This window comes from Eurosta solidaginis, chromosome 3, assembly GCF_040869045.1.
Source record: "Eurosta solidaginis isolate ZX-2024a chromosome 3, ASM4086904v1, whole genome shotgun sequence".
Taxonomy (NCBI): domain Eukaryota; kingdom Metazoa; phylum Arthropoda; class Insecta; order Diptera; family Tephritidae; genus Eurosta; species Eurosta solidaginis.
In genome coordinates this window covers 22,061,327-22,087,910 of record NC_090321.1, presented here as the reverse complement: position 1 = coordinate 22,087,910, position 26,584 = coordinate 22,061,327, and the positions used below count along the sequence as shown (strand labels likewise).

Genomic DNA, 26,584 nt, shown 5'->3' with positions numbered 1-26,584 from the left:
TTATGGTGCTTGTTAACGCAACGTACCGAATCTGCATCTGGCAAAGGACCATCAACATCGATAACACTCTCCAAGGCCTTCGGGGGTTGTCCTTACCACAACAACAACAACAATATATCTCAATATTTGCTCAAGATATCGTGTGAACGGCTGGACGGACAGACGGACATGGCTTAATCACATTTTTTTTTCAATATTGATGATTTTGTTATATGGAAGTCTATATCTATTTCGATTCCTTCATACCTGTACAACCAACCGTTATCCAATCAAAGTTATAATACCCTGTGTACAAATACAGCTGGGTATAGAAAATTATGTTCTCTCGTGCAAACTTTCAATTAAAGTTTATGATCAACGCATCCCAGCTGTTGCTCTTATACGCTGAACTGAACTTATACATTGCGTTAGTAGTGGTGGCCTATAGAGTATTGCACGGCTGATAACTCTAGCTTTCTTGCGTTCAAGACTTTATATTTGATTTTTTTATTTCTATTTTTTTCTAAAATTTTTTTTGTTTAACGTCAAAAACTATAAAAAGCCAAGCGCGTCTTGAGAATGCTTCAGTTCATTTGATTTTCATTTGGTTAACATTTGGTTTTCGGGTAAGAAGTAGTGCAGGTTATTTGTGTGCGCAAAGTGTAAGTGTAAAATGTGTAGAACGGAAGTGCAGGGCAGCTTAAACTAGAAAAAAGGGGCCAGTAGGCCAAGTTGTAGTAATTGATTGCAGAGTATCATAAACAAAAAAGGATACTGTGGAATGTCTGCAGGATATTAAATAAAATCTGATGTGCTGATATGAAAATTGTTGTGGAAATTGAAAAATAATTAATACTTAGTACAAAAAAAAAATATTAAAATTAGCACCGGAAATGCTGCTATAAATAGAGCACACATAAATTGTTATGCATACATAGTTCTGGTATGTGCTTGTGTGTGCGTGCGTTTGTATGTGTGTGTATAGATATGTGCAAAACAAATGATTATATAAAAGCAAATATAACACCGAACGGATATTAGATTTGTGGTTTTGTGATTTGAAATATGTAATTATTTTTATACTCAGCGTGCTTTGCACACAGAGTATATTTACTTTGATTGGATAACGGTTGGTTGTACAGGTATAAAGAAATCGAGATGGATATAGACTTCCCTAATATATCAAAATTATCAGTATCGTAAAAAAATTTGATTGAGCCATGTCCGCCCGTCCGTCCGTCCGTCTGCCCGTTAACACAATAACTTGAGTAAGTATTGGGATATCTTCACCAAATTGAGCACACGAGCTTATCTGGACCCAGAATAGATTTGTATTGAAAATGAGCGAAATCGGATGATAACCACGCCCACTTTTCATATATAAAAATTTGAAAAACACAAAAAACCTGATTATTTAGTAAATAATACACCTAGAATGTTGAAATTTCACGTGTGGACTGATATTGAGACTCTTGATAAAAATTTGGAAATAGGTGTGGCACCGCCCACTTGTGATAAAATCAATTTTACAAATATTATTAATCATAAATCAAAAATCGTTAAACCTATTGTAACAAAATTCGGAAGGGTGGGTGCCTTTACTATAAGGAATGCTCTGAAGAAAAATTAACGAAATCGGTTAAGGACCAAGCCCACTTTTATATAAAATGGTATTTCATTTCCCAAGTGGATTTATAACAATAAATAGGAAAACTTCAAATTAAAAAAAATGGGCGTGGCACCGCCCCTTTTATGACTAAGCAATTTTCTATGTTTCGGGAGCCATAACTCGAGGAAAAATGAACGGATCGTAAGAAAATAAGGTACACAAATTTTCCCTATAGCAGGAAATATTTCTAGAAAAAATGGACGAGATCAGTTAAAGAACACGCCCGCTTTTATATAAAACATTTTTAAAAGGGTCGTAGACGAAAATAATAAGCTATAACTTAGCAAAAAATAGTTTCGAATCAATGATATTTCACTTATCAAGTATTATTGTACGAGGAAATGGGGAGATTTTTTTATTTAAACGGGCAGCGCCACGTGTTATGTAGAAAAGTAATTTATCTGAAATGAAATGTGCAATTAATTGGAGCTCACGCTGAGTATATAATATTCGGTTATGCCCGAACTTAGACACCTTTACTGGTTATGGTTGGATTTAAATGATTTCTCATTTGGTGTTATGAAATGTAAAGCAAACAACAAAAATCTTCTACATTAAAAACAAAAAAAAAAAAAAAATACTATAACTGTGACCGTATTAAAAGAATTTTTTTTTATAAAAATAGGTTTTTTTAAATTTCGTAAATATTTCTCAATTATACGTTGCGTTATACAATTTCGTGCAAGTATGATCATAGTGTGTGTAAAACCGCTTAAGTGACTAATATTGTAAAACAAGGTGAACCAGGGCTGACTCTAGAATGTGTTCATACTATATGGGAATCAGATGAAAGGTGTTAATGAGTATTTTAAAAGGGAGTGGGCCTTAGTTCTATAGGTGGATCCCTTTTCTAGATATCGCCATAAAGGTGGACCAGGAGCGAAGCTTCGCTAAGGCCGTACTATACATATGTACTGGGTGCCCGATCATAAAGTGAAGAAGGTAATGAAAAGGCCTATGATTTGGCAAAGGAAGGTGCGGCACTCGCTGAACTGACGGTAAACGTCCCAATCCATTTCAGAGAAATAAAAAGAAGATGGGAATTGCCTATGAACCATCAAGAAGGAAGGGCGTGGCCAAAAGCGCGGGGCTGCAAAATTTCTAAAATCATGTGCAAATCCTACGATAGTAGACCCACAAAACAGCTCATACCTCTGTGGAGAAAAGACTTTGGACACACAATTGACATACTGCCTTATGTAGTCACATGCTTATAAGTAAGGCCCCGTCAGCAACAGCAGATGTTAGGAAGTGCGAGCTGCAGGTGGAATTGGTTGCGCACGTTCTGTCCTATACAACTTCTAGTATTTGCCAATAGGACGGAGTTGTTCTATAACATAAGCTCTGGCACCTGATTGTGGTTCTTACGCTTGGTCGTCAAACAAACTCTAGTAACACTATGGACACATTCAGTCTAGGTAAGTCTTATTAACCGGGCAGTTCAACATAACCTAACCTTACAGTTCTGAGGCCATCATATATTTAAATGAATACTGTTATTCACAAAAAACATTTGGAGTCAAAAAAGTGTCAGGAAGAAGTACTAATTCGGATCCTTTACACTCATTATGAGCTCATTTATTAGTCCCTTCTTGCGATGATCGCCCGATATGAGCCTTTCTTCATACATATGTGAGCCTAAATAGTAGTCCGATCAGACTACCATTACGTTCATAAACAGCTCATAATTTTCTTCTTATATGACTCTTTTCGGAGTCATTTATGTGCTTTATTTTAGGGATTAGGATTGACCAGATCATGGAGGATTTTCGACGCATGACATTAAAAATATGGAAGCATATCCTCAGTATTGGCTCGGACGCAGGAATTTCGAAGGAAATCCATACAATCCTCCATACGGAGGCAGTTTTGTGGTTACAATGAAAAATAACGAAATAATTCCATTGTTGCAATGCTGACATGTAATAAATTATGAAAGATAAATTGTTTCAAAATGAAATATAACATTTGTTCCAAAGTTGCCTTGTTTGCTGTACGAGAGTGTACAGCTCATAATTTTCATCATATTGGAGTCAGAAAAGACTCTTATATGATCATATTTCTGATGCTCATATTTTTCAGATATTTAGGACTTATATCGGATACCTAAATTATGAGCTCTTCGAGAATGTTTGAGGGGTTGTGTGAACTGAACAAATCGAAACAGCTGTCGCCTTGCCTGTCCTGATGTCATGATGTTTAAATTTTTCCCAAATTATTAAATCTATATATATAAAAGAAAGTGGTGTTAGTTACACTACGCATAACTCAAGAACGTATGAACCGATTTGGCTGAAAATTGGTGGAGAGGTAGCTTAGAACCAGTGAACGGACATAGGAAACTTTTTATCCCGTTCTGGCTAGGGTCGTGAGATTAAAACGTGGACCTGGGTAATGCTGGGATGTATTTGTACAATATGGATATCAAATGGAAGCTGTTTATGAGTACTTTGATACTGGGTATTTTTCGTCCCCCTGGGTGACTAGGGTCTCGAGATATAGGCCAAAACGTGGACTCGGGCACCCCTTGAATATGTTTATACTTTAAGGATATCAAATGAAAGCTGTTGATGAGTGCTTTACTACAGGGTAATTTTTATATCTATTTGTGACTAGGGTCTCGAGATATAGGGCAAAACGTGGACCCGAACACCCCTAGAATGTGTACGTAATATGGATATCAAATGAAAGCTGTTGCTGTTAAAGTAATTTTCATTGTGATATTCGATTTAGTCGCATCAACCTGGCAAAACTGATCAATATGCATGCCAAGCTGAAATAAAGACATGAACTAATAATACCCACATACCTCTTTACATACGTCCTTTTGAGATTTGCCTGAAATTAGGTATATAAATTTGCCTATATACTTTTTTCCGGGATGGAGACCAGAGACGGACTGGGACTGGGATCAGGACTAGGACTGGGACTGAGACGCGGAATGGGACGGGAACAAAATACATACCACCCTCTGGGACTGGCAATAAGGGATGAAGAGGAATGAGAAGAACTTGAGAGAAGAGAGAAGGAGACTGCGAAAGAGATAGAATGAGACGAGACGGAGAAAGGGGTGAATAAAATGTTTAGGAAAAAGTGAAGAGGACAGAGTCATACGGAAAAAGGTTATTAAAATATATGCAGATAGACCAAATTTAGGGCAGAAAAACGTCTGCTGGGTCTGCTAGTAAATTATAAATTAAAAATTGCTTCAAATAAATATTTTCTTACATTTAAAAGTAATAAGGGCAACCCCCGCTTAACTTACGCAAAATTGCTGTTAAAATGTTTGATGCTTATTTTGTGATAGTAAAATAATTTATTTACATTTAAAATTCCGAAAACAAGCGAAAAACCTAACAATATTTATTTAAGAAAAATAGTAATGTAAGTATTTAAATATTTTTGTTTTCTTTTTTTGCTTGCGCTAGATAAGATTTGCTTCGGTTATTATAGCTAAGTAAATAATGTTCAATCAAGACAGCGATAAACACACTTTGATGGGCCTTTAAATATTGAATCATCTGAAAAAAAAAAAAACAGCTGGGTTGAACAGCGCAAAGAGTTCTACGGTACTTAGCCAGTGGTAAAACTGACATTTCTTCATATACCTTTGAACGCTAAACAATTTAGCTAGAAGCATTTCAATATATCAACTTTTTAATTGCTACGCCTGAAACCCCTTGGAGACTCAATACTGGAAAAGGCAAATCATTTTTTTTATTAGTCCGTAAATTCGACTGAACAAGCGCTTTCTGTATTCGGTTCTTACTATTTAAATGTCCACTTTTTTATGCACCAACTTGCTACACTCAGCAGTTAACCGGAAACATTTCAAAATTATCACAATAAAACTTTAAGCTTTTTATTTGTAACTTAATTTAAAATTAATGGCAATGATTTTGCAACAGACCAACAATTAACGCACACAAATAAGTTTTTAATCGGGAACAAACAAACAAAAACTTTGGTCATTAAAAGTGTCGTACCAGCATAAAATTTCAACAGACCAAAAAAAAAAAACAAGTAAGGAAGGTTAAGTTCGGGTGTAACGGAACATTACATACTCAGTTGAGAGCTTTGGTGGCAACTTAAGGGAAAATAACCATGTAGGAAAATGAACCGAGGGTAACCCTGGAATATGTTTGTATGACATGTGTATCAAATGAAAGGTATTAAAGAGAATTTTAAGAGGGAGTAGGCTATAGTTCTATAGGTGGACACCATTTAGGGATATCGCCATAAAGGTGGATCAGGGTTGACTCTAGAATTTTTTTGTACGATATCGGTATCAAATTAAAGGTATTAATGAGGCTTTTAAAAGGGAGTGTTGATAGTTGTATAGGAGGTCGCCTTTTCGACCAGGTGGACCAGGGGTGACTCTAGAATGCGTCTGAACAATATGGGTATCAAACAAAAGGTATTAATGAGTATTTTAAAAGGGAGTGGGCCTTAGTTCTATAGGTGGGCGCCTTCTCGAGATATAGCCATAAATGTGTACCAGGGGTGACTCTAGAATATGTTTGTACGATATGGGTATCAAACGAAAGATGTTAAGGAGTATTTTAAAAGGGCGTGGGCCTTAGTTCTATAGGTGGACGCCTTTTCGAGATATCGCCATAAAGGTAGACCAGGGGTGACTCTAGAATTTGTTTGTACGATATGGGTATCAAATTAAAGGTATTAATGAGGGTTTTAAAAGGGAGTGGTGGTAGTTGTATATATGAAGGCGTTTTCCAGATATCGACCAAAATGTGGACCAGGGTAACCCAGAACATCATCTGTTGGATACCGCTAATTTATTTATATATGTAATTCCTGCCAAGATTTCAAGGGTTTTTATTTCGCCCTGAAGAACTTTTTCGTTTCATTCTACTTAATATGGTAGGTGTCACACCCATTTTACAAAGTTTTTTTCTAAAGTCATATTTTGCGTCAATTAACTAATCCAAATACCATGTTTCATCCCTTTTTTCGTATTTTGTATAGAATTATGGCATTTTTTTCGTTTTTCGTAATTTTCGATATCGAAAAAGTGGGCTTGTTCATAGTCGGATTTCGACCATTTTTTACACCAATACAAAGTGAGTTCAGATAAGTGCGTGAACTGAGTTTTGTAAAAATATATCGATTTTTGCTCAAGTTATCGTGTTAGCGGCCGAGCGGAAGGACAGACGGTCGACTGTGTATAAAAATTGGGTGTGGCTTCAACCGATTTCGCCCTTTTTCACAGAAATACGTTATCGTCCCAGAATCTAAGCCCCTACCAAATTTGACAAGGATTGGTAAATTTTTCTTCGACTTATGGAATTAAAAGTATCATAGATAAATTAAATGAAAAAGGGTGGAGCCACGCCTATTTTGAAATTTTCTTTTATTTTTGCATTTTGTTCCACCATATCATTACTGGACTTGAATGTTGACATAATTTACTTATATACTGTAAAGATATTAAATTTTTTGTTAAAATTTGACTTTAATAAAATTTTTTTTTTAAAAGTGGGCGTGGTCGTTCTCCGATTTTGCTAATTTTTATTAAGCATATATATAGTAATAAAAGTAACGTTCCTGCCAAATTTCATCATGATATCTTCAACGACTGCCAAATTACAGCTTGCAAAATTTTTAAATTACCTTCTTTTAAAAGTGGGCGGTGCCACGCCCATTGTCCAAAATTTTACTAATTTTGTATTCTGCATCATAAATTCAACTCACCTACCAAGTTTCATTGCTTTATTCGTCTTTGGTAATGAATTATCGTGGTTATAGTCCGATATTGTTCATTTTAAATAGCGATCTGAGATGAGTGCTCAGGAACCTACATACCAAATTTCATCAAGATACCTCAAAATTTACTCAAGTTATCGTGTTAATGGACGAACGGACGGACGGACATGGCTCAATAATTTTTTTTTCGATCCTGATGATTTTGATATATGGAAGTCTATATCTATCTCGATTCCTTTATACCTGTACAACCAACCGTTATCCAATCAAACTTAATATACTCTGTGAGCTCTGCTCAACTGAGTATAAAAATACAAAAAAAAAAAATTAAATAAACATTTAAAATAGTGAGAAAGTATGAGTTTGTCAGGAATTTAACATTATATACGCCCTTTCATTTTTTCTCAGCCAAGGAAAAACTTAACTTATTACGCTTTTCGTATCAACCAAGAGGTAAAAGCAGATTAAGAGAGAAATAGAATAAGGGGTAGAGGTAGATGGTAGGGTAGAGGTTGAGGTAGAAGTAAAGTTATAGGTGAAGGTAGAGGTAGAGAGATAGAGGTGAACGCTGAAGTCAGCCCTAGGGGGTCACTGGCAACACCGACCACGAGCACCCAGCGGGACGAATTTGGTTTAAATGGTTTCACATACCCTGTGAACTACCAGTAATAGGGCGCCGAATAATTGGTAGCAATTTAATCAAGAAATCAAACATCACCGGCGGTGTCTCTCAGGGATCTGTTATAGGTCCAACGCTATGGAATGTGGTGTGCTACAAATCGACCTTCCCGATGACACGGAAATTGTCGGCAATGCAGATGATATTGTCGTAGTAGCAGTGTCCAAGAAACTTGATCTGCTCCAAGCATTATGTAGTGACGCCGTGGGAAGAATAAAGGAATGGCTGAAGAACATGGGGTTGGAGATGGCTAGCAATAAGACATAAGTGGTTTTGGTGAGCTCAACGCGACTGTGGATGACTTAGTTCCAACCATAGGAGACTCTCAAATAAAATAAAAGCCTTTCTTGAAATATCTATGAGTAAACTATAATTCAAAACTAACTTTTAAGGAGCACTTCAGGGCAGTAAGGGAGAAAGTTTCTAGAGTTAGTGGAGCCCTTACGCTAATAGTGGCCAACATCTGCGGCCCAGAGAAGCTACCAGTCAGCATTATTCAACGTAAGCAGCTCGATAATATTATATGCAGCAACGGTATTGCACGGATCAAAAATGGTCCACCAAAAAGATATACTATCAGCCTACAGTATTACCGCCATACGAATAGCATGCACTTATCGGACGATGCGATCCATGTTTTATCCAGGAAAATCCCAGTAGATCAACTGTCAGGTGAAATGGCCGATCTATATGGCATTGGAATCAGCCGACCATCTGAAGATGCGCAAGGTCACGAACATTAGTTAGGTGGCAAGAACGGTGGGTAGAATCGAGAAAAGGGCGCTGGACCTTCATGCTAGTCCGGAATATAGCGGAGTGGTACGAGCGAAAACATGGCGAACTAAATTACCACCTCACACAGATATTGAGCGGGAACGGCGGTTTAATGGAATATCTATATAAGCGTGGAATAGATGAGAATCCCTTCTGTCCATACTGTTCCTTCGAATTGGAAAGCGCAGAACACGTAATGTTTCACTGCCCTTGTTTTCATGACGAAAGACTCTCTGTACACAGATTTTTTCGCGAGGAGCCTATCATTAGGAATTTAGTTCCCCGAATATGCAGACAAATATATTGTTGGACTGTTGCGAAGAAGATAACTTTTATAGTTATGACGCAATTGATGCATACTGCAAAGGAGCGCAAAGAAATGCGCATGCGAAGTAGTGGTGAATAATCGTCTTCCTCCCCCGGTAACATATTAAGACTGAGGTCTTTTTGTTAAGATTAACTGAAACTAACGTTTTGAATACGTAGGTTGCCTTGCTCTTTATAATAGTTTGGCCCATTGGCCGTAGGCCAAAATGTTTGTTCACTCAAGGGGATAAAACGGTGCGGTAGTCAAAGTCATGCAAGGAGTATTTCCAGCTGTTACTGCAAGGAAAAGACAGGAGCACTGCGACAGCAAGGCTTAAAGAGGCGCTCGTACATTAAGTGACCTTATAAAGAAGGCAACGGCAAACTTTCAAAATGCTCAGCCCCCGGGAGGGAACATAAGCTCAGTAGTTGACGAAAATCAGAAGGTTAAATTAGTGAGTCGATAAATGATTTTATTGAGTTCTCTAAATTGCGTTGGGTTGGTTAAATTGGTTGGTCAATAAAGACCTCATATAGACTGAATGTATCCATAGTGTAGCTAGAATTTGTTTGACGACCAATTGAAAAACACTTATTAGGCACGATGACTTATATTATCGAGGACTTATATTATTTAATAACTCCGCCCTCTTGGCAAATATTAGATGTTGTCTAAGACCTAGTTTAGTTGCTGCCTCAGGATCTGACACCTTTACCGCCCCTAAAAGCCGAAGACTTGATTTCGCGACGTAGGAAATGAACAACTCACGTGCTCAATAGTTTCTTCCAGCGCTTACTACATCTGCAGTTTCCAGTAAATATGCCTATCATGAGCCATAAGTTATCGTTCTTTAGGGAAATTACCAACTTTGTAAGTTTGGTGTCCTACCTCCTTTCGATTTCTTCAAAGGGGATTGGATGTCCACTGTCGATCTAGTGCAGGCCCTTCTTTGCAAACCCATCAGCCATTTCGTTACGTCTAATCTTTTTATGACTTACAACCAAGTATAGATGTATGGTCCGGTCTGAGCGAAGTCTCTCTAATGCTTCCTTGCATTCCAGCACACTTCTTGATGAAGTATTGTGTGAGGTTAGCGTCTAATGGCTGTCTGACTATCAATATATATATTGACGCGACGCAGCTTAGAAACGCTTCCCTAGAATTCATGTTGCTTTCACCACGCGTGGAAAATTCCACCCAAAATAGACTTCAGTGATTTGGGATTCTCTAGGATCTACTTGATGGCTGAACAGTTTACTCTGCATCTGGTATGTGTTCCGGGCATAGGGACATACCAGGTAATGAAATGACGGATGAGCTTGCAAGAATGAGTACCTCCCTTCCACTTTTACCATCCTGGAAGAAGTTGGGCATGCCGCTATCCACCTGCAAGCTCAAGATAAAGGACGCTCTAATGATGGAAGCGGGAGCCAGGTGAAAGCACCATGATGGATGGCAAACGGCAAAACGCACATGACCGGAATGGAATGAGAAGAGATCGCGTGAGCTTCTCACCCTCGGTGCGAGGGATTTTTCCTTAGTTGTGGGTCTTCTCACTGGTCAGGTTTGTATTGGACCGTATACGGAAAGGATTGGCGCTCCACTTAATGATTATTGTACAAGCTGCGGCAATGAAGAAGAGGTTGAAATTGTTAGGCATCTAATCTGCGAATGTCCAGCGCTCGGTAGAAGAAGGCAACGTTTTTTGGGCCAGATCTTTCTCGAAGATCTGACTGATATAGCTGAGCTCAACACACGACGCTTAGTTAGCTTCACAAACTCAACGAAGTGGTTTAATTAGGAGGGTAGGAACCAACTCGTGTGGTTTCACAATGGGCCTATAAAGACCGAGGTGTGCTGCTCCGACGCGGACGGCAGCCACTTGAATCTAACTTCTGTATTGACACAGTAAACAGCAGACCCAACCTTTTCAGATAATTTGGAACAATTCAACTCTATTAAGGCCCCAAGATCTCTCTGGACGCTCAGGCACGGGGCCATGTGGTCTGTTCGATCCATATTATATGGTATTGTACTGCTAGAACCATACGGGCTATGCTGAAGCTGTTCCGAGTAAGAAAAAAGTATAATTGAGGCAGAAAAGTTAGGGAGAGAGGAAGGGTGGAAGAGAAGAGACAGATGCAATTGGAAAGTGAGTGAGGAGGAGAGGGAGTGGTTGAAAGAGAAGCAGTATCATGGGGAAAACTTATCGAACAATTCCAAACTTCTTTGTAGGCCCAAAATATGCATAATACCGCGCCACAACTGGGTATAAAAAGGCAGTGAATAAAAACACGAGGCTTGATAACGATTTCTACTGACCATGCTACTCGAATGAATACGGACGCACACACTAACATGGGTAATAGGAATGAATGCACAATTTAAAAAAAAAAATAAATAAAATTGAAAAACACAAAAATAACTCCAAAAAAAATCAGAAAACTTTTCGGCCAAACCCAGCAACAACAATAAACTTTTACGTGCTCTATTAGTTAATTTTGTGAGTGTTTGTATGTAGATATGTGTTTTTTTTGTTTTGTTCTATCAATCCAAGTTGATGACCTCGCCTAAAATAAAGTGAGATTACTGCATGTTTATTGGCTGAATGAATGAAAAAAAAAAAAAAAAATATTGAGTCAAACCTTGTTGCGATGGGGATGTGTCGCATTCAAAAAACGTTTTTAGCTGAATAAACTCGCATGAACACAAACACACACACACAAAGCCAAAAGCATGATTTGTTTGAAACAAAAAATCACGAGTGTACTATCTGCTATGAGTATGTCCACATTTGTTGTGCGTGTAGTGGTGACGTGCTCCACTCTATCCGACCTCAAAGCCTGTTGACCCACTCTTCCTACACATTGCTGCAACAAAATCGTAATCGAAGCTACGTACGTACCTTGAAACTAAATTTTGTTTGACTTGCATAACGGATTTCGGCTTTTAGATTTCACTTTTACTGATGTTAGTGCTTCTTTTATGCTTTGCAATTTTTGTGTTGCGCAATCTGTTTCGATTTTGAGTTTGTTTTTCGATAAATCTTAATATTTTATAAATAAAACTAAAAACGTGAGTTTTTTTCTAATATTTTTTTTTTTCTTATTTGGCACAGTTTATAATGCAACAAATGGACACGTCATCTAAAGTATTTTGATTTTTTGAATTTATTTTTATAATTCAATAAAATCAACGAATCACGAAAAAAAGTTAAAGCAATGAAATTTAAACAAGCTCACCTCCTTTGCTACGCTTTTGTTCTATGCGTTTTGCTGGAGTACGCTTGGGCAGACGATTCTGATCATGTGGGCAAACGAAAATCGCGTACGAAAAAAGTGAAAAAACATCGCAAAACCTTGAGTGAACGACCGCAAGCGGAAGAACCACAACCGGAAGCAGATTTGCCAGGTGCAGATGAATTTGATGCATACGATTACAACAACTACGATGATGTCGATGTGGGTGAGTATAGTAAAGTGGTGGCAGAGATTAGCAAGTTAGAAAATAACATGAATGTATGTGTGCGTGTGTGGTGTTACCTGAAAGCTAAAGAGATTTTGGTTTTCATTGAAATTTGAGCGCAACTGGTTTCAGCGCACAAATAAACCATTTGATGAGCATTTCAATGAGTGTGGAGAGAATTTAACGCATTTATCCGATTTTAAGTTTTTTTTTTTTTAATTTTGTCTGTTAAATACACTTTGTAGCTCAGTCAGTGAAACTGGTATATGTTGAAGGCAGATAAACGAGATGCAAACGCAAAGAAGAATTTTTTTGTATGGATTATTTCTCGTATGTTCTTTTTGAAGTTTTTAATAACTTATCTATAAGGAATATTAGCGAGATTTAAATTGATTCACAGGCGTAAGCATCCGAAAACATAAAGGCAGTCTGCGACTTTATCAGGCATTCCGACCGGAGATAGACTGGGCAAAAGGCTCTAGGTATGTTGCTGTTTGTTCGGAAAGTCTGAGCCTTCGCTGCGAAATATATTCTTGCATGATTGGGAAGTGCATTGTGAGCTGTTGAAGAGGTAATTTTTGCAATTCTTATACTGTGCTGATCCGGAAATAAAAATATTCTACAAGCTACATAGCAAAGCATCTAAAAGTATGTTAGATTGTAAGCGATCCCTGGAAAGAATCGGGACGAGGGAAAGCATACATCTATATTGGCTCCGGGGGCATAAGGGAATAGACGGGAATGAAAAAGCGGATGAATTACCTAAAAAGGATGCATCCCTTCAAGCTAGCTTCGTAGAAGTCCCAATTACATTGGGCGATATTAAGAGAAGGCGAGAGGTGCACATGATCGGCCAAGCGAGAAAGGCGTCAGTGCAAGCGCGTGGCTGTAAATTGTGAAGATAATGTGTACGCCTTACAACCGTAGACTAACAAAGTTGCTACTATCATTAAAAATAAATAATAGTTAAAAAAAAACTAAAAAAACACGCTTTTATAGCAAATAAATAAAAAAAAAAAATGAATTAAATTATTCTGTTAATAACTTAAATTTTATTATAATTTTATTTTGAGGTGATTAATTATAAACGATTGTTTGACCTTCTACTACTGTTATATAACCTCTTTTTAATTGAAAATTATTTTCTATTTTTTAGTTCGGTTTGCTATAAAAGCGTGTTTTTTTAGTTTTTTTAAACTATTATTTATTTTTAATTTTTTAGTTCAAGTAATTTTAAAAGTTTTAGTCTAGAGTGATGAAACCTCGAAACGCCAGCGGTCCATGGATGAATCCAACCCCACGGCACCGAAAAGGCCAAGAAGCAGGGAGGCTGGACGCGGTCTTTCGCCGAAATTGCCAAGGCTGGGCAGATCATTGGCATTATAGACGAGAGCAGCGAAGATGGCAGGATCCCGAAACAACAGTGGAAGTGGATCGAGGCCGCGCTCGCTACGGTGGCCGTTAAGGTTAAAAAGACAACCCTGGTCCACCGCCATCTTATACCGATGCAGGGTGGTTCCAGGGCAATATCAAGCTAATTGCCTGTGACGTCGCCAGGTCGGTCAACCTCTATAGGGCCGCCGTCACGCTGATAGGGGTGGTATATCCGGGCGCGCGCCTCAAGGTAGTGGATATCCCCTCACGCCCAAGGGCTAGAGCCTGGGTTCCAGTGACGCCAACGGACCCAGCTGATATCGTGGAGCTGCTCCAGGAGTACAACCCGCCACAGGTTTGGAAGTCAACCCGGATAAAACCGAGCTTGTTCTCTTCACGAGGAGGTACAAAGTACCAAATCTTACATCACCAAGAATTGGGCGTACGTTCTTGGCGTTTAGCGATCAAATCAAGAATTTGGGAGTCATTCTGGATAGGAAGCTATTATGGAGTGACCATATAGGGAGCAATCCAAGAAGGCAGCAGCAGAGCTGTTCACCGTGCAAGAGGACAATTGGCACCTCCTGGGGATTCTCCCTTAATGTGACCTACTGTATTTACACAGCAACTGTGCGCCCGATTCTTCTTTATGGTGCCTTGGTCTGGTGGCCTGCACTAGCTAAAGTACCTATCTTAAAATGCTTCAAAAGTTGCAACGGAGCTCGGAGCTCTGCATTACCGGGTCTCTCGGCTCCACTCCAGATTCCGTTACATACATACATGGATACATAGAGACATAGATAGATACAGGTCTAGCTAATAAAAGCGTGTTAAACAGGGCTCCAGTATGCTCTTTCGTAGATGTACTATGCATCCACTTCTATCATTAATAAAGGAATGCGTTTTTCGCATTATGTGCAACGTTTCAAATTTATGGCCATTTGGGGTGGTCACAAGTTCAATTGACCCTATGTCCGTTAACCTTATGTGACCCCACCATCACATTATTCCATTTCCATCGAGCCTTGATACGTGTGCGAAGTTTCAATCAAATGTATGGCCATTTAAAGTGGTAATAAGGCCAATTGACTTTATGGCCTTTGACCTTATGTCACCACACCATCACCTTAATGCATTGTCATCGAGCCTTGATACGTGTGCAAAGTTTCAATCAAACTGATGGCCATTCAAAGTGGTAATAAGGCCAATTGACCTTATGGCCGTTGATCTTATGTCACCACACCACCACATTAATGCATTGTCATCGGTCCCTGATACGTATGCAAAGTTTTAAATTAATAAGACTTCTAGAAACCGGTGAAAATTAAGCTCAAAGATTCCGTTACATAGATACAGGCCAAGCTAATAAAAGCGTGTGAAAAAAGGGCTCCAGTATGCTCTTTCGTTGATGTGCCATGCATCCACTTCTATCATTAATAAAGGAATACGTTTTTCGCATTATGTGCAAGGTTTCAAATCTATGGCCATTTGGGGTGGTCATAAGTTCAATTGACCTTATGTCCGTTAACTGTATGTCACCCCACCATCACATTAATGCATTGTTATCGAGCCTTGATACGTGTGCGAAGTTTCAATCAAACAAACTACGTTGACCTTATGTCACCGCACCATCACATTAAAGCATTGTCATTGAGCCTTGATAAGTGTGCAGAGTTTCAATCAAACCTATGGCCATTCAAACTGGTAATAAGGCCAATTGACCTTATGTCCGTTGACCTTATGTCACCACACCACCACATTAATGCATTGTCATCGGTCCCTGATACGTATGCAAAGTTTAAAATTAATCAGACTTCTAGAAACCGGTGAAAATTAAGCTCAAAGATTCCGTTACATACAGGCCAAGCTAATAAAAGCGTGTTAAAAACATACTACCGCCAAACATCAGCAGTCGATTGTATCCTTAAAATCCAAATGCAATATCAACAAATTCATTTTCCAATACATTTCATTTAACAAACTTAGATGGTGACATCTTTTTCATTGACGCCTGTCGAACTACATTAATTTATCTTCATACATTTGTTCAATACAAATAACATAACCGTTTGCTATGTAGCACTTACAAATAAATTCACACAAATTCATGCTTTTGCAAGTAAAAACATCTTCAATCATTTGCAACTGGTCGCCTTGGTTGCCCATTGATTTCCTTAAAAAAGAACCAAAATAAACAAGTAAGAAAGGCAAAGTTCGGGTGTAACCGAACATTACATACTCAGTTGAGAGCTATGGAGACAAAATAAGGGAAAATCACCATGTAGGAATATGAACCTAGGGTAACCCTGAATGTGTTGTTTGTACGATATGAAAGGTGTTAATGAGTATTTTAAAAGGGAGTGGGCCTTAGTTCTACAGGCGGACGACTTTTCGAGATATCGCCATAAAGGTGGATCAGGGGTGACTCTAGAATTTGTTTGTACGATATGGGTATCAAATGAAAGGTGTTAATGAGTATTTTAAAAGGGAGTGTGCCTTAGTTCTATAGGTGGACGCCTTTTCGATATATCGCCATAAAGGTGGACCAGGGGTGACTCTATAATGTGTTTGTACAATATGGGTGTCAAATTAAAGGTATTAATAAGAATTTTAAAAGGGAGTTGTGGTAGTTGTATATGTGAAGGCGTTTTCGAGATTTCGACCAAAATGTGGGCCAGGGTGACCCAGAACATCATCTGTCGGGTACCGCTAATTTATTTATATATGTAATACCACGAACAGTATTCCTGCCATGATTCCAAGGGCTTTCGATTTCGCCTTGCAGAACTTTTTCATTTTCTTCTACTTAATATGGTAGGTGTCACGCCCATTTTACAAAGTTTTTTTCTAAAGTTATATATTGCGTCAATAAACCAATGCAGTTACCATGTTTCGTCCCTTTTTTCATATTTGGTATAGAATTATGGCATTTTTTTCATTTTTCGTAATTTTCAAAATCGAAAAAGTTGGCGTGGTCATAGTCGGATTTCGGCCATTTTTTATACCAATACAAAGTGTGTTCAGATAATAATGTGAACTGAGTTTAGTAAAGATATATCGATTTTTGCTCAAGTTATCGTGTTAACGGCCGAGCGGAAGGACAGACGGTGGACTGTGTATAAAAACTGGGCGTGGCTTCAACCGATTTCGCCCTTTTTCACAGAAAACAGTTATCGTCCAAGAATCTAAGCGCCTACCAAATATCGCGGAGCCACGCCCATTTTGAAATTTTCTTTTGTTTTTGTATTTTGTTGCACCATATCATTACTGGAGTTGAATGTTGACATAATTTACTTATATACTGTAAAGATATTAAATTTTTTGTTAAAATTTTACTTTAAAAAATTTTTTTTTTAAAAGTGGGCGTGGTCCTTCTCCGATTTTGCTAATTTTTATTAAGCATACATATAGTAATACAAGTAACGTTCCTGCCAAATTTCATCATGATATCTTCAACGACTCCCAAATTACAGCTTGCAAAACATCTAAATTACCTTCTTTTAAAAGTTGGCGGTGCCACGCCCATTGTCCAAAATTTTACTCATTTTCTATTCCGTGTCATAAGTTCAACCCACCGACCAAGTTTCATCGCTTTATTCGTCTTTGGTAATGAATTATCGCACTTTTTCGATTTTTCGAAATTTTCGATATCGAAAAAGTGGGCGTGGTTATGGTCCGATATCGTTCGTTTTAAATAGCGATCTGAGGTGAGTACCCAGGAACCTACATACCAAATTTGGTCAAGATACCTCAAAATGTACTCAATTTATCGTGTTAACGGACGGACGGACATGGCTCAATAAAATTTTTTTCGATACTGATGATTTTGATATATGGAAGTCTATATCTATCTCGATTCCTTTATACCTGTACAACCAACCGTTATCCAATCAAAGTTAATATACTCTGTGAGCTCTGCTCAACTGAGTATAAAAATGGATTAGCTCCAAAAGAATACTCACTATACTTTCTTCAAAATATTTATCGACAGCTGCGCGAATTATCACCCTATCTCGGCTCCAGTTTGAAGATGCAATATGCTAGAACTTTTCCAAAAACAGTTACAAAAACGTCCTATCTCACATCAAAATATATGAATATGTTAGCTAGTATAGAGTGTTTTTAAAACGAAAGCTTTCATAGATAGAGAGTTTTCATAACCTTAGCTGAGATAGGAACAGTGAGAGCATATCACTAAAGCACTTCATATCACCTCCGAAGCTAAAATTGGTTACCGGCGACCATGAAAAAGTAACCGGTACGATGAAGAATGCTGCGATGAAACCGCAAGAAAACACACAGCCTACAGGGCTATGTAAAAAAGAGCGCAATAAGAAGAGTAGATAAATTCTACCGGGAGCTGAAAAGGGAAGCGAGACGCCTTTTAAGGAAGAATAAATCAGAGCAGAAAGGCGTAAGTGTGAGGAGCTTGAGCTGCTGGCCACAAGGAATAACGCCGGCAAAGTTTACAAAAAATTTTGAAGACAGACTGAAGGTTTTAAGTCCGGGGGAAAGCTGTGTAGGAACGAGAATGGCGATATTGTAATTGATGTCCAGAGTACATAGATTATGGAGCAAAAACTTCTCTGCTCTCCTTAATGGAGGCAGCGATGTAACGCATAGGGGTGATGAACCAGATCCTGCAAGCTATGATGATAGAGTCAATATCACCCACCTGATTATGACGAAATCATGATAGCAACAACTATATTAAAAAAAGAAAAACAAAGGCTACGGGAGCTGATGTATTGCCAGCGAAGCTATTCAAATACGGCGGCGAGGAATTGGTAAGCCTAATGCATCAGCTTCTTTGCAAAATATGGTCGGTCGAGTGCATTCCCCACGATAGGAATCTAGGTGTCCTTTGCACCGTCCACAAGAAAGGGGATCTTGTCGCATAAAAAATCCTGCGAAGTGTATTGTGCGAAGGATTAAAGCCCACCTTGATTCGACATTATCAGTGCGGCTTCAAACTTGGTAAATTTACCATCGGCCATATTTTCACAACGCACCAAATCTTGGAAAAAAAGCCACAAAAAAATAATTGACACGCATCATCTTCTCGTCAAGTTTAAAGCCACATTCGACGGCACGAAAAGAAGCTGCCTATATACCGTTACATCTGAATTTGGTTTCCCCGCAAAACGTATACGGCTGTACGAAATGACGTTGAGCAACACCATTAGAATTGTGAAGGATTTCGCTAAACCGTTCAAAGCTTTATACAGGGTGACCCCTATCGAAAAAAAGACGAAGTACCTGCTGGTATCGAGCAAAAAGTAAGCGCATTTGCGCCTTGGCTACACGCTACTGTTGGCAGCTATTATTTCGAAATAGTAAAAGAACCAGCATTAACACAAACAACAACATCAGCTTTGAAATCTAGCGAAGATATACTTTTGCCAATAAATGCTACTTCGGACTAGCTAGGCAATTGAAAAGTAAAGTCCTTTCTCGGCAAATGAAAATCATTTAATCATAAGTCATTTATCGTACCCATCTTGCTATATGGTGCAGAGGCATGGGACATGACAACATCAGTTCAAACGTCTCCGGGAGTGTTGGAGAGAAAAGTTCTTCGAAAATTTACCGGACCTCAACGCGTTGGCTACGGCGAGTACCGAAGAAGGTTTAATGATGAGCTTTATCCAGACATCAAGAAAATCCAGCGAATTAAAACGCAGCGGCTACGCTGGCTAGGTCATTATATTCAAATGACTACGAAGTTATTTTTGTCGGAACCCCCATATGAAAGCAGAGGAAGAGGGTGGCCCCACTCCGCTGCAAAGACCAGGTGGAAAACGATTCAAATTTTGTCGGTGTGATCAGTTGGCCCCAGTAAGCAGAGCGAGGAAGCGAGTGGTGCATTCAAAAGTCCCTCCTCATATATTTGTTTTTACTTAACGACGACGGTTAAACCACATTTTTAAACGGTTTTATTTATTTTATTTATTATTTGTTTGACTCTGTTTATTTTTTATTTGACTCTGTGTAGCGGCCGGCCGTTGTTTACGAATTTTGTACTTAAAATTATTGCAGCTTCCCGATAGGCTACAGTTTGAGCTTGGAATATAGTTCAGAACACGATGACAATGCAATAATAAGAAGAAAAAAAATCCGATAGGTGGCGCATGGATCGAAATATTTAAAAAAATCGTATTTATGGTCCGATTTGTCTCATATTTGGAACAGGTAGTACATACATGAATAGAAAGCGACCTATAAAAAATCGCCGCTAGGTGGCGCAAGGATCGAGATATTAAAAATGTTCGTATTTCTGGTCCGATTTGGCTCATATTTGGAACAAATATTACATACAGTCCGGTAGAAGTGACATCAAAATACTTTGGAGTTCGACGAGGAACAAGCATACGTGGCGCCGAGTCGAGTAAAGTCTTTGGAAGGATTATGTATTGAGGGCTTAGATTGTAGCAAACTTGTCAGGAAGAGTTCTTGTAATAATGAGTCACTAAATATAATGAGAAATAATATGCAATTAAATATAGTCTAAAAACCGAAAAAAAAAGAAATTTATGTTAAACGGTTTTATTGAAAACAATACTTACATTAAGTAATAATAATAATTAAAGCTAGAAAATAATTAGGTATGTCCTAGGTACTAGTCATCACACTCCTTATCAATTTAGGGCGTTGAAAGCGTTGGGCGCGTGAAATTTCTAAAAATGTGTGGCGTAGCATAACCTGATTAAGGTTCAGTTGGTCTTACTTCTGACTATCAATAGAAATTCGAGGCGTCGAACGCTTTTATTTAATTGTCTGAAAAATGTCCTAGATTGATGAGGAGTGTGATGACTAGTACCTAGGACATATCTAATTATTTTCTAGCTTTTAATATTAAGCCGGACCCGTGCGCACCTTGCGCTACCAATATAAAAGTCCCTTATCAAATAACAAAAGAAATCAGCTGTTCTATCAATCATTTAAAACTTACAACTTGCGCTGCCATCTAGCGTATAGTAGCAACTGCCGTTAATGCAGTGCAAACATTCACAATAGTGCCATTACAACAAATCGATTTCTTTGTGTGCTCGCAATCGTTTATTTTTAACAAATTATTTTAATAAAATATAGCTAAAAAAAGGAACTACGAACAAAATTGTCCAAGGTCGCTAATAGCCCGAATCTCCATCTTTACAAACGAAACTTTATTTATAGATTTGAATTCCAAATAAGAGCGAAGAAGAGACCCGTACATAAAAACAGCAATTAGAAATAATATATATTATTATTATTTAATGTAAGTATTGTTTTCAATAAAACCGTTTAACTTTTATGTTGAACTTTAGCTGGCTGCAAAGGAGTATCCTTGAGAACGGTTATCGCGGAATAACCTAAATATATTGGATTAAATTATTCAAAAAACCCTGTGGTTTTAATAAAAAAAGTTTTATTGACCTCGAACCAGCTAAAGTTCAATATATCTTAATATATATAAAACACGTGTCACAACATTTTTGGGCGCGATGGACTCCTAAACTACTGAACAGATTGTGAATTTGTTTTGCACGCCATGTGTAGTTTGATCTAACTTGAGAGACAGGATAGGTTATATCTCAGTTTATAGACGCAATATTATTTTATTGCACATTTTTTATTTGTTAATACGTAATAATAAAATGTTACATATACGCAGTGGTAATCATATTTTCAAGTGGTGCGCATATACTTCCGTGTAATTTCTTGGTGTTTAATTAAACAACCTGCTTATCAATAAAAAATATTATAGCGAATGATATCAAGTATAGCACATCTCCAGGCCCGCCGAGAGGGGAAGGAGAGTGGGAAGGTTTCTTAAGGGGCCCGCGATTTAGAGGTACTATAACATTTTTTTTAATTCAGGAGAGTCTTTAGTTGTGTAGTGTGTAAGTTTCCTACCCCTGGGTGACTAGGGTCCCGAGATATAGCCCAAAACGTGGGCCAGTGAATGCCTAGACAGTGTTTATACAATATGGATATCAAATGAAAGCTGTTGATGAGTGCTTTAGTACAGAGGAATATATTATCGAGAGACGGACTGGGACTGGGATTAGGACTAGGACTGAGACTGAGACTCGGAGTGGGACTGGGACTGAGACTCGGAGTGGGACTGGGACTGGGACTGGAATAAAATACATACCACCCTCTGGGACAGGCAATAAGGGATGCAGAAGAATGAGAAGGCATTGAGAGAAAAGAAAAGAGAGAAGGAGATTGAGAAAGAGATAGAATGAGATGAAGATGGAGATAGATGAAGCGAAAAAGACGGAGGGAGGAGTGAACAAAAGGATTAGGAAAAAGTGAAGAGGGAGGAGGGCAGAGTCAGACGGAGAAAGCTTATTAAAATGTATACAGATAGGCCAAATTTAGGGCAGGACAACGTCTGCCGGTTCTTCTAGTTTACATATAAAAAGGTCGCTAAAAAGATTCAGTTAAAAATTTTTTTAAATTATTTTATTGGTGCAAAAATTATGTACTATTTTGCTTTTTTAAACAAAATAATATGCAACTCTAATTTAATACTATTTTTAACGCAAAACCTTGGCAACTTTATGACACGCTTGACAATCTCGTTTGTCTCCAATTGGAGCGTAATAAACGTTTATGTTTGTTGCATGTTAAAGTGAGCAATTCAATTTGCAACTTTTTTGAGAAAATGAAAAAAACAAAAACAATCAATGCAATGCAAGAAAATCAATGTGATTGTAATAAAAATGTATGTCAACTACGGGAATAGCACATCTGCAAATCATAAATGAATAGATATTGTAAAATAAGTTCATTGATGCAAGTCCATTGAAGTGAGTGTGAAATCGATTAAGGGCATTTGATGATTTGCGATGAAAGAACAGCGAATGCATTAAAATTGATTTGAATGACGTGATGATGTATGTATGTATGTATATGATGTTGTTGCCTTTATGTAGCGTATGAATATTTCTATATAATTTTTTATCCATGTTGTCATGTACGTACATATGTGATGTTTGGACAGATTATTTGAAAAGATAAGCTATTCATGGGCATGTCATGTACTTACATCCATATATATATACTTAAATGCATGTGGTGTGCAATAAAAATGTTTAACATTTTAAAATTTAGTTTTTGGAAATTGTATTGCAATTGAATGTAGGATACATTTTTCTATAATCTATACCTATTTTTAGTATTCGTGCATAGAAAGTTTACAAGATTACTGAATTCATAACACTAATGAGTTAGAAGCAGATATACATATATTTATATTGCGGCGAATATTAGCATCACTATACTGTTAATAAATAATCACAACAACAAATACATACAGCAAGCAGCCCCACTTATACATGCACATACATAACCAGCAGCTCGAAGTGAAGAGATATCTCACATACACACATATAGTCAACACATTGCAAAAAATGCGATTAGTTTAGGATGAGTAGCAATCAATTTTGAGGCTATATCGGGATCATTTTAATATTATTTTTTGATAGTTTCGTGATTGTGCTCGTGATAGTTTTTCAGTTATTTTATCATCATATCGAGACTATTTGGAATTGTTCCGAAGATTATTTCAATTCAGAATCATTCCGGGACTGTATCCAGTATGGGATTTAACACATTTTTCGGAATTATTTCGGTGATCTTTAAAAATGATGTCCGTGCTGTTTATGGATGGTTTTCGGAATCGAAAAAAGCATTTGCACGTTCTACGCTAAGTACCTGCTATGAATTTAAAAAAACGGACCAACGCTAAGAGGCCACCTGTTGCGTTTATTGTGCTAACATTATATCACACACCAACAAATGCACGAGCTATGTCAGTGTCCTTTTTTCTCTCTTTCCAAATGTGGGCACTTGTTTTATCACATAAACTTGTAGAGTTTTCAAATTAATCAACACTCATTACATTTGCATGATTTACAAGTGATGAAATGGAAATTTCTAATAAACAAATGACATTTCGTGCAGGTGCTAATATTTGCGTATATGTGTGTGTGTGTATGTATGTATGTGCAGAAAAAGAAACGTTTGACTCGAGTTGCCTTAGATACTCAGTTTGTTGACAAACAAACAGATAACAGAGTTGTTAAATTCATAACATTTGTAATTGCTTAATAGAGATAAAGCATATAAATGAGCAGAATGTATGTATGTATGTATGCGTGCAAGTGTCTAGGCTTATTCTTAATGGAAGGTGCAAGAGCAGCACAAATAAATTGGACTTTGCATAAGTGGAACATATGTATGACAGTTAATACATATCATTTAATATTATCTAGGAACGATTGTAACAAAGTATGAATGTATGTAAAATTTGTTGCTGTACAATATTTGAAGTTAACATTACATACACACATACTCATACCCGTACAATAGCCATATTTACTTGAAGTCAAATTCAACGATTATTTTGAATCTCGAACCAAACTAGTCTGCTGTTGTTTTATACAAGGAAGTATTTATTAATGTGTAAATATCTTCGCTCACTTTATGGGAGAAGTCAGAATGCAAGCTTAAGGTAAGCGTAAGCGTAAGTGAAGTAGAATTTGTTGTTTTTGTAGCGATAAGGACGCCCCCGAAGATTTTGGGGAGTGTTATTATTGTTGATTATCCTTTGTCGGATGCAGATCCGCTACGTTCCGTTAACAGGCACCATTAAGGTACTAGCCCAATTTAGTATGACCGCATGAATCCTTCTAGGCCATACTAAATCATTCCCAAGATGATCGGTCCATCCCGGCCTTCCACCCCCTATATCCATGAGGAACTTGGCATCACCAGAACCTCGGCTGTTAAAGAAACAGCATTCGCCACGGGTATGTGAGGTTGAAAATTTGGTTGAAGAACCTCTGAATCAATTTGCTATTTCAGTCGCCTCTGACAACAGGCATACCTGCCGTGGAAATAATCTAAGCCCCCTAACCCGCTGGAGGATTACGGATATGAGGGCGTAAGTGTAGTTACTACAATGTAGCATAATATAAGAACAATGCACGTGGTAGAGTGAATATCAACTCTGGAACCAGCAAGGCAAGTAAAGTTATCGATATAATATGAAAAAAAAATATTGATTTGTTTTCGGCGTGTTTCAAAATTTATCGAAAATATCGATTTGTTACCAAAAAGTTAGCGATTTGTTATCAAAAAGTTATCGGTTTTCTATAGAAAAATGATCAGCGGCCGTCCACACCGAAGATCCTGGGTTCACGCCCCGGGCACAGCAACATCAAAATTTTAGAAACAAGCAAGCACTCCGAGTGAATTTCTGCCATGTAAAGCTCTCAGAGAAAACTCATCTGCCTTGTAGATGCCGTTCGGAGTCGGCATAAAACAAGTAGACCCGTCCCGCCAATTTGTATGAAAAATTAAAAGGAGCACAACACAAATTGGAATAGAAGCACGACCTTAAATCTCTTCTGAGGTTATCGCGCCTTTCATTTATTTATTTTATTTTAATCAAAAAAAGCAAATCTATAGCTATCGAAGAGTTATCGATTTACCATTAAAAAAATATCAATAAATTCATCAACATTTTTTCGCTATATTATCAAAGTGATACCGATTTGTTGTCGAAAAGATAACGATTTGTCATTGGAATGTGACCAATTTTTAAAAAGCGTGTTATCAATTTGTTAACGACGACTCAGCAGTTTGTTATGAAACGGATACCGATAATACCAAAGCGATAAAAAACCAATAATCAATAACAAGCCGATGTTACCAAACCGATAACAAACGCATTACCCGACGATAATAATTCGCTATCAACAATAAGCCTACGAAGCTTTTCTCATAAAGGCAGAAGTTATTGTGTTCCTGGTAAAGTTGCCTCTTTTGTGGTTTAACTCCAACCGCTAAGCGAGCTCAAAAACATGAGTTTTCTAGACATACACCTGTGCGAGATAATAATAGAGGTCCCATTTCAATTAAAAATATACCGTTCAATAGCAAGTCTCTTTGTAAAATATGACACCCTAGTATAGGATAATATCTAGATGGTGCAATTGGTTCCCGCTGTGGTCGCGGCCTAGCCCTGCTCCAAATAGGCCGATTTCTTTATTAATCGTCGACTGAATTATCAAATGCAGTCAAGGCTGAAAGCCAAAAGTTGCGAAAAGATTGATCTAGTAATTCTGATGAGGATTTTACAAGATGTTTTACAGGACTACCGGGACATGGGGTGCTGGTCTAACAAAACTTTCTGGACATGGCAAGGAACACGAAACTGCTGGTCTCCCTATAAAGGACAGTGGTGTGTTTTATCAACGGTGTTCTTTTAACAACACCCTCCTTGATTACAAATGCACATCTACTGGAAATTGCTTTCAGAAGCTTGAGCGTTGGTAAAGCTTTGTTATATGGAGACTACGGCATTCTTATCAACTTCGATCTTATTACAGACAGGGCGTACTATTACTATTATGCGAGGCGACAACGGTTCCCTTTGCTGGTTTTAACATCTTAATAGAAAAAAGGCGGAGGAGCTAAAAATAAGGAAGATGACAATTTAACTTGTTTTTGGGTTGGTCGAAGTTGGAAAGGTTGGTCCGTGGCAGTATTTTCTGTCAGGACCTCGATGTAAGGCACGAGTTAGAGTTGTTTCATCACTAAAGGGCCTTTCAGTGTA

At 37.8% G+C, this 26,584-nt stretch overlaps 1 protein-coding gene across 3 annotated transcripts in view; it reads left to right on the top strand.

Annotated features, from left to right (window-relative positions):
- The first annotated feature begins 570 nt into the window (after nucleotides 1–570).
- The window catches only part of LOC137243439 (collagen alpha-1(II) chain-like), a 32,548-nt gene continuing 6,534 nt past the window's right edge, over nucleotides 571–26,584 (top strand). The window contains exons 1-2 of one of the 3 annotated variants that reach the window (XM_067771213.1): nucleotides 571–641; nucleotides 12,251–12,597. In XM_067771213.1, the coding sequence (XP_067627314.1) occupies nucleotides 12,354–12,597 (244 nt within the window). In that variant the 5' untranslated portion in view covers nucleotides 571–641; nucleotides 12,251–12,353. Of the gene's footprint in view, nucleotides 698–12,250; nucleotides 12,598–26,584 lie in introns of all 3 variants that reach the window. The other 2 variants (XM_067771214.1, XM_067771215.1) reach the window with 2 other exon arrangements.